The sequence below is a fragment of the Mastigoproctus giganteus genome, chromosome 11 (assembly GCF_048544385.1).
Source record: "Mastigoproctus giganteus isolate SK-2022 chromosome 11, ASM4854438v1, whole genome shotgun sequence".
NCBI classification, from domain to species: Eukaryota; Metazoa; Arthropoda; class Arachnida; order Uropygi; family Thelyphonidae; genus Mastigoproctus; species Mastigoproctus giganteus.
Window position 1 is genome coordinate 160,450,586 of NC_143585.1, and position 14,622 is coordinate 160,465,207.

At 36.7% G+C, this 14,622-nt stretch overlaps 1 protein-coding gene across 1 annotated transcript in view; it reads right to left on the reverse strand.

The window, feature by feature from the left end:
• Window positions 1–14,622, reverse strand: part of Ranbp16 (Ran-binding protein 16) — a 902,587-nt gene that overhangs the window by 544,947 nt on the left and 343,018 nt on the right. Inside the window, exon 12 of the mRNA XM_090384993.1 lies at window positions 4,672–4,807. Within this exon, the coding sequence (XP_090241119.1) occupies window positions 4,672–4,807 (136 nt within the window). The remainder of the gene's footprint in view (window positions 1–4,671; window positions 4,808–14,622) is intronic.

Consider the following 14,622-nt stretch of genomic DNA (forward strand, 5'->3'; position numbering starts at 1 on the left):
GCCCTTACCAGTTTTAAATGGTTCCACATTTTTTTTTTTTAGGCGAGTTTTCTTCAGATCATCATATTGGCTAATCTCTTTCTCTCTCTCGCTTTTTTTTAATATTTAACTTAACTGAATTCTGCATTGGAATATTATCTTCAATAAAATTAAAGTCTTTCCATTTCAATCCTAATAGCCGGCCTAGCCCTAGTTGCTTGCAGTGGAACAGCTATCTTTCCCGCTGCAAAAATTAATTCTTTATTTTTTTATAATTGTTCTTACAGTTAAAGTTGCAAGTCCTAAATTATGGCACACATCCGTTTGTCGTTGACCGGAATCGATTCGCTTCAAAACGTCTAATTTAATTTTCAAATTCAGTCTTTTTCTTACATTTATAGTCTTCGTACTGCGCCCAGACGTTGTTGCTTTTTCATTCCTTTCAGTCATTATTAGCTCTTCGAAAATGTAACTGCGTTGGTTGAATTAATTACGATACAATGTTCAAGTAAACTTTCCGTTACGCACGATGTCTAAACTTCGGATAAATGCATATAACGCAAATATTACAAGCAATATACTTGATCATTTTTTAAAATGTTGATCTCGGAATTACGTAACAAGTCACTGTACTGAAACTAAATTAGCGTGCGAGAAAATTTCACTGAGCGTGGGAAAATTTCTCAAGTCGGCGTGGGAAACGTTTTAATGCTGTTTTGATATTCATTTTCAAGCTATCGACTCCATCAAATGAAACGATTTCGTTAATATGTCAAAAATGTAATCTGTAAAAGAGCGTTATGGTGATCTGTGACAGCGTTATAATCAGATCCGGTTATAATATAAGAACAGCGTTATAGCGAATCAGCGTAAAGCGACCCGCGTTATAACGGGGGCCTACTGTATATGTATGTATATGACGTACATTCAAAAAACTTTCCAGAATTGTATGCTGGCATTTAAATGGTTGATGCTATGGATGTAAGGTTTCATGGGGCATTGACATTGACCATGATTTTGCATGTAGCCAAGCAAAAACTGGCTCGACCACTTCACTCGTGTGTCACAACCAATTTACTGCAGAATGTTACACTTTGAACAGCATACTAATACAAAGTTCTTGAGAAAAGTGCTACAGAGATACTGCAAGCATTACACCAAGTTTATGGAGATGATTCTTTGAAAAAAAACCAGCAGTTTGAGTGGTTAATAAACATGCAGGAAAAATGGAAGACGAACCTTGCAACAGATGCCCTTCGACAACAAAAAACAACAAAAGTTAAGAAACTTGTGTAAAATGATAGGTAAATGACTGTTGAGATTGCTCAAGAAGGTGAACAGTCTGTAGGTTCAGTACACACAATCCTGACACAAGTTTAAGGGAGGCATCACTGCGTGCAAAGTCTGTTCCACACTTGCTGTCGGGTAATCAAATGGACTGCAAGAAAGCCAACCTATGTGATTTTTTTCAAAAGATCCATGCAGAATCTGAGCTTCCTAAGAAAAGTGGCCAGTACGGATCAGAGTTGGGTGTTCACCTACAATCTCAAGACTAAGGTCATCCAAATGGCACACAAAAATTTTCCAAGGCCCATGAAGTCTGGTGCAATAAAATCCAATGTCAAAGTAATACTGATCATTTTTCTCAGAAATGAGGGTATTGTATAATGCAGGGGTGGCCAACTTAATTTGTGATGTGATCTACTTTTTTTCTTCAAAATGTGCCGCAATCTACCATCTCAAGAATTTCATTGCACATGATTAAAAAAGTTAATCAACACATATTGAAAAATGTTGTTTATAAATTTTAAAATTAAATACAATTCAGAATTCTTATTTTAAATTCATACGTATTTGAAATTTTAATTTATGCAAAGTTTGTGTTCATGTCATCTGCCAAACTATAAAAATCGGGGATATACTGTGATAAGGACAACCGTAAGGAATCTTCTATGTGCAAATCTGAATCATAAGAGCAGAGTAATTCTTCGTCTTTGTGTGTTTCAAATACGAAAAGGCCAATTCACATAAATATGTAGAATCAAAACAGGAATTTAAAAGTTTACTGCATTTTTTGACATTTGAGTAATTTTCTCGGCAAACATATTTCCAAAAGCCTTTTTTTTGATGATCTGGCTTTTAGGAAGATATTGTTTCGCAATGTAATAATTTCATTTTCAAGTAATATATTTTTGTTTCTCCATGTGAAAAATCTCAGCAATTTTTTCTGAAATTTGTTTTGTATCTAAGTTGACATTAAATGGATAAGAAATATATTAAACAATGTCTTCAATTGTTTTAAAATCACTGAATCTGGTTTCAAAATCGTCCACAACTTTCTCAATTTCAGAAACATATTTCTCACTATTAAATTCAAAAACAGGATATTTTTGCAAATGATAGAAATCTTTATTGCAATAATAATAATAATAGTAATACAATGGCTACATTGCAATAAGCCCTTCACGGCCACAAGGCCAGGGGTTATGCCTATTTGCAAAATGATCAAATTTTTTTTTCTTTGAGATCCTTAGTCATTGCCAAAAATTGATATTTATATGCAGAAATACTACGAATCATGTCACTAACATTTTTATTTTTTCCTTGTAATTGCAAATTCAGATCACTTAATTTACTGGTAAAATCTGCCAAAAAAGCTAGATTTGTGTGATCTACACACAAATACTCCGTAGCTGCTGATAATCATTTCCCCAAAAAAGGTTTGATCAACAAATTTTTTAATTTCATTCAGCAAATTTCGAAATCTCTGTAGAGATTTATTCTGACTCAACTACCTCATATCTGTGGGTACAATCTTGCATTTTGAAAAGTCTCCTTTGAAGAGATTGTCCTCTGATGGAATTTGCAATTTTGAAAGCTATGTCCATAACACTTTTAGTATTTAATCTTTTGCTGGTTAACACTTGTTGGTGGATGAGACAGTGGCAACTCAAAAAATCTGGGAATGCATCATCCTTTTGGCAAAATGCGATGAATCCGGTAAGATGCCCTGTCATTGCTTTAGCTCCATCTGGACCTCTAGTTCTTTCTTTTAACGAAACTATACCCAGCAGTTCTTCTCAAGTGGCAGAATCACCAAAACCCATATGAACAAAAATGAGCAATTGAGCTGTATCAACTGATGTCTGTAGATTCATCCAGTTGTAAAGAAAAGGACACATAATTAGCAATGTGAGCGCACAATTGTTCGCTCACATTTTTACTCATTTTTTCGATACGTCACATCACAGCATTTCGAGATAACTGCAGCTCTTGAAGACCACTTTTAATTTCATTTTTGTCCTTAAAATTTTCAAAAAAAGAATCCGTTATTTCTAAAAATGTGTATTTGATGAATTGACCATCAGAAAATGGTTTGCATTTTTTTGCAAGAAGATGACTCACTTTAAATGATGCTACAGTTACTGCTTTAGATTGCAAATTAGGTGTCACGAAGAAATTTTGTTGTGTGAATAATCAGGATTTAAGTTTTATTTTTTCTAAGGTCCCTATTAGGCGGAAAATCCGATTGGTATTTACCATGGAATGCGTTGAAGTGCCTTTTTAAATTTCCTTTTTTGGGTATAGCCACAGAAGCATTGCAAATCAAACAACAACATTTTTCTTTTATCGTTACAAAAAAGTATTCTTCCCACTTGATGAAAATGATACGTTTTACTCTTTTTCGTAGTATCATTTTAAATCGAATAAAGTTAACGTATAAGTACTGTCCAGTTATTAATATTAGGTAAGCTAAATAATAATTCAACACCTACACACGCTCTCCACAACATAATTGCGTGACGACAAGAGTAGTCATGTCGTTCAATGGATCTTAATAAGCACATGCAGTGGGGCGCATAATAATAATATTTTGACTAATCTATTTATTATTATTATTATTAGCTGCATGGTGCAAAGAAGCCTGAGAGTTCTGCTGCCCTAGCCAAAATAAAAAAAAATAAAAAAATCTGAATTACCATGAGAGAGAGAGAGAGAGAGAGAGAGAGAGAGAGAGAGAGAGAGAGAGAGAGACAGACAGAAGTAGAAGGGACCCTGGGGATCTTTTTTATATATGTTTAAAATTTTGTTGTGATTGACTGAAATTAAAACCGCAATCGACTTGTTGGCCACCCCTGGTATAGTGCACCACAAAATTGTGACTAGGGGTGAAGCATTACTGATGGTTACTATACTGATGTTTTGACACATTTGTATGAGAATGTGAGGTGAAGACAGCCCCAAAAATAGAAAGATGGATGGATCCTGCACCAAGGCAATGGGCAGTTCCACAGTTCTTGGCTGCAAAAAAATAAATAAACAAATATGTAAATATATCACAGTCAGGTAGTAGCTTCTTTACTCCCACAACCTTGCACCATCAGACTTTTGGCTGGTCCATAACTGAAAATGGGGCTTCAGTCATTGTTTTACTAAAATGGATAATGTCACAGAAAATATCAAAGCAGTTCTACATTCCCTAAAAAAACAAAATTTTAAAGAATGTTTCAAAGTTTGGCAAGAATGATGGAGCAAGTGTGTGCAAGCAGAAGGAAGGTACTTTGAAGGTGATTAGGTTAGTAAGCCCAACTGTTCACTCAATAAACTTTTATAGTAAAATTTGGAATCATTTTTAATATACCTCACATATCATATGCATGAATCGCATTATCAATACTTTGGTTTATTTACCTTCCTGGACAGCAACATCTAACTGTGAAGGGTTCTGAGAACTCAAAAGTTCCTGGTATGTTTGTGCTGCTTGGTCAAACAGCTGAACTAAGAGGGCACATGTTTTCTCATATTCACATCTACCTATTGTTGACAACTAGAAAAGAAAATAATTTTTATTATTCAAGAGATTTTAATAAAATAATTTTATTACTTTTCTAATGCAAATTAAAACTGTCTAAATGATCAAAATAATCATATCACTAATAAGAAAAGGTTAGGTAAATGTAAACAGTGTGCTACATTTCAGAAGCATTCGATTTTTACTTATTTCAATTGAATTTTATTTTCTTCTTACAAATAACAGAAGTGAAAACTAAGTAGAGTTATCTTATGTAATTATCAATCAATTACAAAGACTATAACCTTACAGAACACTTAAACTTTATTTTTTATACTGCAAACTTAGCTGTTCAGTTTAATTACAATTGTATAGTATTTATTACTTTTCTGCCATAAACTTTTTAAGTCTTTTGCGCTCTCCCCCCTCCTTCCATCCCTCCCACAAGCAATACCACATTGATAAGTCACTTACATAGCAATACACAAAAGCAAGCACAAAAATGTCCCAAACTTTAACTAAAGAAAGTCACTGGCAATTGAGTGGATGTCAGAAGGGATTTTGCCTTAAAATTTAAAAATTTCAACACTATGGCACCAATGGTATTTAGACAAATGCAAGCTGTTGCAAAACCAGATTTTAATTCAGAAACCTGAATAGTAGAGATCACCTACTATTCAGAAATTTTAATTCAGAAACATGAATAGTAATTCATGTTTCTGAATTAAAATTTCTAGAAGCATGTATGACAGCTTACTAGAAATTAGTAAGATACTTTCTATTAAGTACCACTCAAAATTTTCTTAAATTTTTCTGTAAAGCAGCTGCTGGAAGATTGTTGGGGGTTTATTGGCGCACTGACAAAACTAAGGCCATAACATTCCAATACTGTGTTGTATATGGTAAGCAGATGTTCCTCATGGAACATGGAGGCCAAATCATGTGATATTTATTCATCACTTCTAAGAAGTTAAAAAAAGCTCTACAATGTCCCCTAGGATATGCTATAGTCTTAAAGAGGAATGAAATTTTGAGAGAGAGAGAGAGAGAGAGAGAGAGAGAGAGAGAGAGAGAGAGAGAGTTAAAGGTCCAACATTCCTCTCTTTGATAAACTGGACAGCGAGTTATTAGGTGTCGAACAGTAAGTTGAATTTTAACACTGTTGAGAGTCATCTTTTGGGAGAAAGCAGCTGTCAGTAAGTCAAGAGTGGCTTCATCTGCAATAAGGCCTCTGAGGTTGGGATTATTCATACCACCAATTTTAAACACACACACCAACCGTTTATGACTGATTGAATAATGAAATAAAATAAAATAAAATAAAATGATAGAAAAGACTAAAATAATATTTACAAAAAACTTCTAATTATTTACAAAAAACTAAACTATAACAAAAATAAAATAAGTTAAAATGCATTAAAATATAAATATAAAAGCGATAAAAAGATGATAAAAAACACTATTAGAGCTTTCGGAGGTGTCTGCCTCCTTCTTCAGTAATAGTGAGACTTAAGCGACACATCCTTAAATACCAGGTTCACGGCACACGTGGATGACCAGGCGCATACTCAGCATTCCTTTCACTTGTACCAGAACCGGAGACGTGGAAAATTAAAACGTTTATCTCTGGCCAAAACCACTGCCTCAAAAAGGGGGTGAAGCCTAACTCCCCTGTCTCTATTCATGCTATTGTTACCAGAGGATCCAATCCACAGACTTTCCAGCCACTTACGGTCCCAGAATCCATGCGCCCGGTCAAGGATGACAGCGTTGTCGGGGGGAGATCTGGTGTTGTTTTTCCCAATAATGCTCGGCAATGGTGGATTTATTGAGCTCTGCGGTCCGTATCGCTCGTGAATGTTCCCCCAGACGGTCCTTGAGACGCCGTCCTGTCTCCCCCACGTAACATTCCCCACAATCCGGACATGTGATCTCATATACGACCCCACTACTAGAATCCCTAGTAATGGGGTCTTTGACCTGTGACACTACTGTGTGCAACCTCCGGCCCGGAAGCTGCACACAGCGTGTCTGAAAGTCGCGAAGCATCCTCGCAATGCGATCTGACAGAACTACCCGATGGGCTCTTCCTCTCTGTTGTATTCATCAATGACCCTCTGGGGGGTAACCGCACCTCATAAGATCCGTTGTGATTTGCCTAATTTCCTTCTCCCCCTCCTCAGGGGTACTGCAATGTGTTCTCATACCCAAAAGTGCTCTGGCCACACTATTTTTACGTTGGACAGTCTGTGCCGTCCTATAATGTGTGTACTGGCCCCTACACATTGGTTTCCTATAAACCTTAGTTCTAAGTCTGGGGCCTTCCCTATATACCATCATGTCCAGAAATGGGAGGGTACCATCTATTTCTACCTCCGAGGTGAATTTTATAAAGGGGGAGAAACCATTGAGAAACGAGACCACATCTTCCTCTCGCCCCTTCTTTACAATAGTGAATGTGTCATCAACATATCGTTTCCACTTACGCATAGGGAACTCCAATCTCGCAAAACCCCTATTCTCAAATTCCTCCATAGCCAGATTTGCAACAATGGCGCTGATTGGAGAACCCATGGCTGTGCCGTGAACCTGTTTATACATCACACCTTGGAAAACCAAGGTTGTACTAAAAAGACATAATTCAACAGCACCACATATATCTTCTATGTTTAGGTGAGATCTAGCACTTAAGGTATCATCCTTTTGTAAAGCCAATTTCACACATTCTACCCCATGTGCTATGGGGATACACGTAAATAATGATATAACATCTAATGACATCATCATCTCGTCCTCCCCTATTTCTTGACTCCTTACAAAGTTCACAAATTCCACACTGTCTGCAATGACCAACGCGGACCGCCCCACAACCGGGGAAATCAGCTGCGCCAGATATTTTGATAAAGCATACGTAGGGCTACCAATGAAGGAAACTATGGGCCGTAATGGAACATTTTCTTTGTGTGTCTTAGGTAACCCATAAAATCTGGGCATTCGACACCCTGTTGCATGCATGGACCAATACTTGTCCTTCGGAATCTTTTCCATTCTTAGCCAGGAAAGTAGCATCTTATTTACACACTGTTCTAAGCTAGCCAAGGGGTTTCTGTGGATAATCTTATAAGTACTACTATCACCTAATAAGTCTAACACTTTCTTGTGGTAATCTTCTTTGTTTAATACCACCGTTGATCTGCCTTTATCTGCTGGTAGGATTATAATATATTCATTTATAATATCTTTATAATTTCTTTATTATAATATTATATTTATATTTTAATGCATTTTAACTTATTTTATTTTTGTTATAGTTTAGTTTTTTGTAAATAATTAAAAGTTTTTTGTAAATATTATTTTACAGCCTTTTCTATCATTTTATTTTATTTTATTTTATTTCATTATTCAATCAGTCATAAACGGTTGGTGTGTGTGTTTAAAATTGGTGGTATGAATAATCCCAACCTCAGAGGCCTTATTGCAGATATAATTAATGTTTATGGCCATACAGTTTTGCGGCACATCCGAAGGTTCCAAAGATATAGCACAGCTGAGTCCAAACAGCAACAGCACTTAAGGTTTGCCTACGGTTGCAGGGATCATAATCTTATGCCACATGGATTTAGGATCAAGGCACCATTTAAAGATGCCCGTTTGTCCAGGATTATCACATGGTATCAAAAGAAGGTTTTGAATACATGGATTCAAAAACTTCATGATTTGAGACATAGTAGGAGATTGATTGATGTAGCATTAGGCGATATTAGTAGTAGATTGTCCCCCCTACACCTGATAGGTGTGAAGAGGTTAGTTCTGGAGAGGACGAATAGGATTACCTATTCATATAAACAGAGACATGTTAGGAAGTTTCACACGTTATTAGAGGAGCAGTCCACTGTATTTAGGGGTAGCGACCATTCCAACTTTATTCAGAATTTAAGTGGCAAATCGTTAACCCAAGAACAAGAGAGACTATTGGCTCTTGGACGTAAGTTTGCCTTGCTACCCCCTAAGCCTCCAATTACCGAAACATCTATAGGTATTGAGAGGGCAATTAGCAAATTACCTGAACATATTGCTAATCAAATTCGTGTTAAAGCTGTCGCCATCCTGGGCCAAGCAAAAACGATTGCTCCAAATCTTACCCCGAAACAGAAGAAAGCACTAGAAGAACTTAAACGGGACGAAGATATTATAATCCTACCAGCAGATAAAGGCAGATCAACGGTGGTATTAAACAAAGAAGATTACCACAAGAAAGTGTTAGACTTATTAGGTGATAGTGGTGCTTATAAGATTATCCACAGAAACCACTTGGCTAGCTTAGAACAGTGTATAAATAAGATGCTACTTTCCTGGCTAAGAATGGAAAAGATTCCAAAGGACAAGTATTGGTCCATGCATGCAACAGGGTGTCGACTGTCCAGATTTTATGGGTTACCTAAGACACACAAAGAAAATGTTCCATTACGGCCCATAGTTTCCTTCATTGGTAGCCCTACGTATGCTTTATCAAAATATCTGGCGCAGCTGATTTCCCCGGTTGTGGGGCGGTCCGCGTTGGTCATTGCAGACAGTGTGGAATTTGTGAACTTTGTAAGGAGTCAAGAAATAGGGGAGGACGAGATGATGATGTCATTAGATGTTATATCATTATTTACGTGTATCCCCATAGCAGATGGGGTAGAATGTGTGAGGTTGGCTTTACAAAAGGATAATACCTTAAATGCTAGATCCCACCTAAACATAGAAGATATATGTGGTGCTGTTGAATTATGTCTTTCTAGTACAACCTTGGTTTTCCAAGGAGTGATGTATAAACAGGTTCACGGCACAGCCATGGGTTCTCCAATCAGCGCCATTGTTGCAAATCTGGCTATGGAGGAATTTGAGAATAGGGTTTTCGCGAGATTGGAGTTCCCTATGCGTAAGTGGAAACGATATGTTGATGACACATTCACTATTGTAAAGAAGGGGAGAGAGGAAGATGTGGTCTCGTTTCTCAATGGTTTCTCCCCCTTTATAAAATTCACATCGGAGGTAGAAATAGATGTACCCTCCCATTTCTGAACATAATGGTATATAGGGAGGGCCCCAGACTTAGAACTAAGGTTTATAGGAAACCAATGTGTAGGGGCCAGTACACACATTATAGGACGGCACAGACTGTCCAACATAAAAATAGTGTGGCCAGAGCACTTTTGGGTAGGATGAGAACACATTGCAGTACCCCTGAGGAGGGGGAGAAGGAAATTAGGCAAATCACGACGGATCTTATGAGGTGCAGTTACCCCCAGAGGGTCATTGATGAATACAACAGAGAGAGGAAGACCCCAATCGGGTAGTTCCGCCTGTACCGCTTACCACAGTGTATGTTCCCTACTATCTGGGCCTGTCAGATCGCATTGCGAGGATGCTTCGCGACTTTCAGACACGCTGTGTGCAGCTTCCGGGCCGGAGGTTGCACACAGTAGTGTCACAGGTCAAAGACCCCATTACTAAGGATTCTAGTAGTGGGGTCGTATATGAGATCACATGTTCAGATTGTGGGGAATGTTACGTGGGGGAGACAGGACGGCGTCTCAAGGACCGTCTGGGGGAACATTCACGAGCGATACGGACCGCAGAGCTCAATAAATCCGCCATTGCCGAGCATTATTGGGAAAAACAACACCAGATCTCCCCCGACAACGCTGTCATCCTTGACCAGGCGCATAGATTCTGGGACCGTAAGTGGCTGGAAAGTCTGTGGATTGGATCCTCTGGTAACAATAGCATGAACAGAGACAGGGGAGTTAGGCTTCACCCCCTTTTTGAGGCGGTGGTTTTGGCCAGAGATAAACGTTTTAATTTTCCACGTCTCCAGACCACTTCCGGTTCTGGTACAAGTGAAAGGAATGCTGAGTATGCGCCTGGTCATCCACGTGTGCCGTGAACCTGGTATTTAAGGATGTGTCGCTTAAGTCTCACTATTACTGAAGAAGGAGGTAGACACCTCCGAAAGCTCTAATAGTGTTTTTTATCGTCTTTTTATCGCTTTTATATTTATATTTTAATGCATTTTAACTTATTTTATTTTTGTTATAGTTTAGTTTTTTGTAAATATTATTTTACAGTCTTTTCTATCATTTTATTTTATTTTATTTTATTTCATTATTCAATCAGTCATAAACGGTTGGTGTGTGTGTGTTTAAAATTGGGTAAGAGTGGCTTCGTTTGTTTTCTATTTGATGTAAACTACTTGGTATTTGGAAAGTCACTATACACCTAGTTCAAAGGAAAGTAAGTTTTTGATGTTATTATTACAAATTGTTTGTTATTGCCCAGTTTTACTTACATAAGTAGTCCACTGCAATAGATGTCGAAATTGACCTCCATGGATATCAAAACAGGCCTCAACATATGACATTTCAAAAACCATCTTTAGTTCGTGTGCAATGCCTCTGATGTAAGCAAATATGGCAGTGTAGTATTCCTGAAATGATCATGGGTTTTCTTCATATTAGAAACTTGATCTTTTGCTGCTCCCTCACAGATAAACATCAGGTGGAGTCTGGTGGTGGTGGGCAGATTTTTTGAGATTATTCAATCAGCAAAAATTTCATGTCAGAGTATTATCAAATGTGTAGCAATATGCGCAGTGGCAGAATCCTGCTGAAACCACTCATTCTTGATTTCATCCTCATTCAGTTTGCTGGTGAATTAGTAGAGAATATTGTAACAGTAATGTTCACAGGTTATTGTTTCATTGATATATAGGCCCAATGAGTCTTTTATTCTGAAGATAGTAATCGAAAAACGAATCTTCTGCAGATGAAGAGGTGTCTGATGTAGACTTTCGGAGGTCCATAATCGGAGCATTCACATATAACCTAACAAATGGAACCACACTTCATCAGTGAATAATGTATGATACCAGTGGTATTTTCAGTGATGAACTGCTGAAACGAGCACCAGCAATATAGTTGCTTTTGGTGATCTGCTGCTTTTAATTCTTGGATGACTGTGATTTTCTGTGGGAAAGGGCATAGCTTTTTCCTTACTGCTAAATGTGCAGTTGCAAAACCGATGTTTTGCTGTCATGACAACTTCATATTGATTTTGAAGGCCTTTGCAGCATTGAATCTGAAATATACAGAAGTTTCTCTTCTGCCAGTTTTGGTGGTCATCCCTAACACTCCATATCATGTACAGCACCAGTCTCACAAAATTTTTCTATTAATGCCGATAATGCACAGCATGCCAATGTTGTACTAGCATATTTGAAAATTTCTTAGAAATGTTTTCTCAAATGTTTTTCATATACTTGCCCCACTTCTTTAAAAAAAAATTCAAACAAAAGAATATGCTCCTCAATGACAAAACAATCATTAACACACTCCACAATCGACTTCTCACAATAATTATCTCACAGCCAATTGACCTTGACACACACCACTAGGTGCATGGGGTCGATACCACATCACATGATAGTGCACAGCAACTCATATCACTCATGTCATTGACGCATGTGCATAGGGACTTTCTGAACATCCTGTAGATATCCATTATTCACCTAATGTTTGATTTGAAGTTCTCTATTAGAAGTTTGTCTTTCCCAAAGTCCTGACCTATGTTAATTTAATACAGGATTTATAGTCGAAGTATTAAATTAAAAATAAAAAATAAAAAAAAAATATGAGATCAGAACAATAGCACTTTTGGCATAATTGGTGCATTTGTAATGGGATTACAAAATGATCTGGGAATCCAGCAGAATCTGCTTAGTTGTTTTTTACTTCGAAGTTGCATTAAAATGGCTCAGATTTTCACAACAATGGATGAGTGGAAGAGTGTGCACACTTAAGAGCACAGACAGCACTGAAACAAACTATAGGCAGTTCTCGCTTTACGAGTTTTTTTTCCCCCAAGTATCAAGTATCAACAAAATCGAAAATATGAACATTAATTGCAAAAAATGAATGTTAAACATTCATAAATACTGTATTCCAAACCACGTGCGTAGCTATACAATAGTGTACCTAGTTTTACAATATTAATCAGTTCCAGAGACACCATCGTATCGTTAAAATATCGTAATGTGAACCCAATAACACATTGTTTTTTGGTAATTCATTTCAAGATCTCGGAAGTTAAATTGCTGTATAACTAAGCTATAAATAAGCTATTTATCTATCTAAAATGTCATTTTTAAGGTCACGCTCGTGACCTTAAGGACATATAAAAGGTCGTGAGCATGGTTTGTAAATTGTATTAGTTACCGATTCAAATCATTAAAATGCACTAAACTTTCATCGTTATCATATGTTCCGTTATAAGAATCAATTACGCCTTTGTGGTATTTTTCTAAAGCACATTTCTGGAGGTCACAACCATAAAACAATAAAAACAATTTTCACTTTCCGATTTATTGGGCTTTTCTGTTACTGCAAGAAATTATAAACGGGCAGTAAACTCGATCTTCTTGCATTTGCGAAAATACCGATAGCTGGAATTGTGTGGTTTTTTACGTTATTATGGTGAAATGTGTTTCCCCTTTATTGAAATCTTCAATCATATAAAAAAAAAATAAATTTTCCAAATTTTCTCTTTATTCTTTTTTTTTTTTTTTAAGCTTCATATACTCTCTACTCCACACGAATCTTGTTAGTTGCAATTTGTGCATGCCGTTAAAAATGCTTATGCATACAATCGTGAAATTTATAAAGAAAATAGGAGATTATCTTGGAAACAAACGCCTCTTGAAACATTTCTGAAGAAGACGACTCCTTGTGCAACAAACTAACAAGTGGCGAGCCAAAATGAGTGATCAACGAGTGTGCATTTAGTCAACGATGAAGAATTAACATTTGTAAGTCGTAAGTGATTTCTCTATTATTATAATTTGCTTCATTTTACAGGCTACATTTTCATTTCTTTTGATAAATCAATCATTGTTTAAACAAAAACTAATTAGCTAACTAATTTCATTGTTGAGAATGTAACTCCTATTTTTAACCTTATGTCTATGGGAAATAAATTTCCGCTTTACGAGCGTCTGCTAGGAACGAATTAACTCGTAAAGTCGAGAACTACCTGTATGTATATAATGGTTTGATGAAGTGAACGTTCATTAATGGTTTTCCCAAGTGAAAAGTATGATATACAATTCCACAGTCTACTCAATGCATTCCAATAGGAATTGCTGGAAAATGTGATTGCTAGGAAGATCGTGGCTGCACCATCCTTACCATCTGTTTTTGTGCTGTCAGTTTATACTTTGGTAAAATTGTGAAAACTGTGAGGAGTGAACTAATGTAGTTGTTTGAGATTTGTGCTCAGAATGTCTTTTCTTCATTGCAGAAAAAAATTATCACAGTCTATAAGGAGTTTGTCATGGTGGGTAGGTCGTCTCATTTTCTGGGAGTACATTAATGAAATCCATACTCAGATTGTCATTAGGTTCTGTTTTCATATGCTAATTGGTTTGTTTCTATATAGGCTTTTCCACTGGGGTTGAAAGAGATATTGCCATGTTGGGTGCTCTTTTTTTTTTTTTTTGAATAATTCAGGAGTAAATTTTGCCTGTGGAAATATAGCAGGGGTACACAGGTTTGTAGAGATTCATAACTGGCAATGTTTAACAGGCTTTTAGCGCATTGTGATGTATGTGATCATCATTTTTGTACGCCTTTCTGCTGAAGTAGCACCATAGCAATTTTGTGTCTAATCAGAACCTCATATAACTGCTATAGAACCTGATATATTTGAAAAGTACACCAGTACTCCAAGCTGAAGTAGGTATTGTTCTGTGAATATTTAATTTCTTTAAATTGCCAGAGCTGGTCTGGATTAAAGGTGGAATATTGGCCATA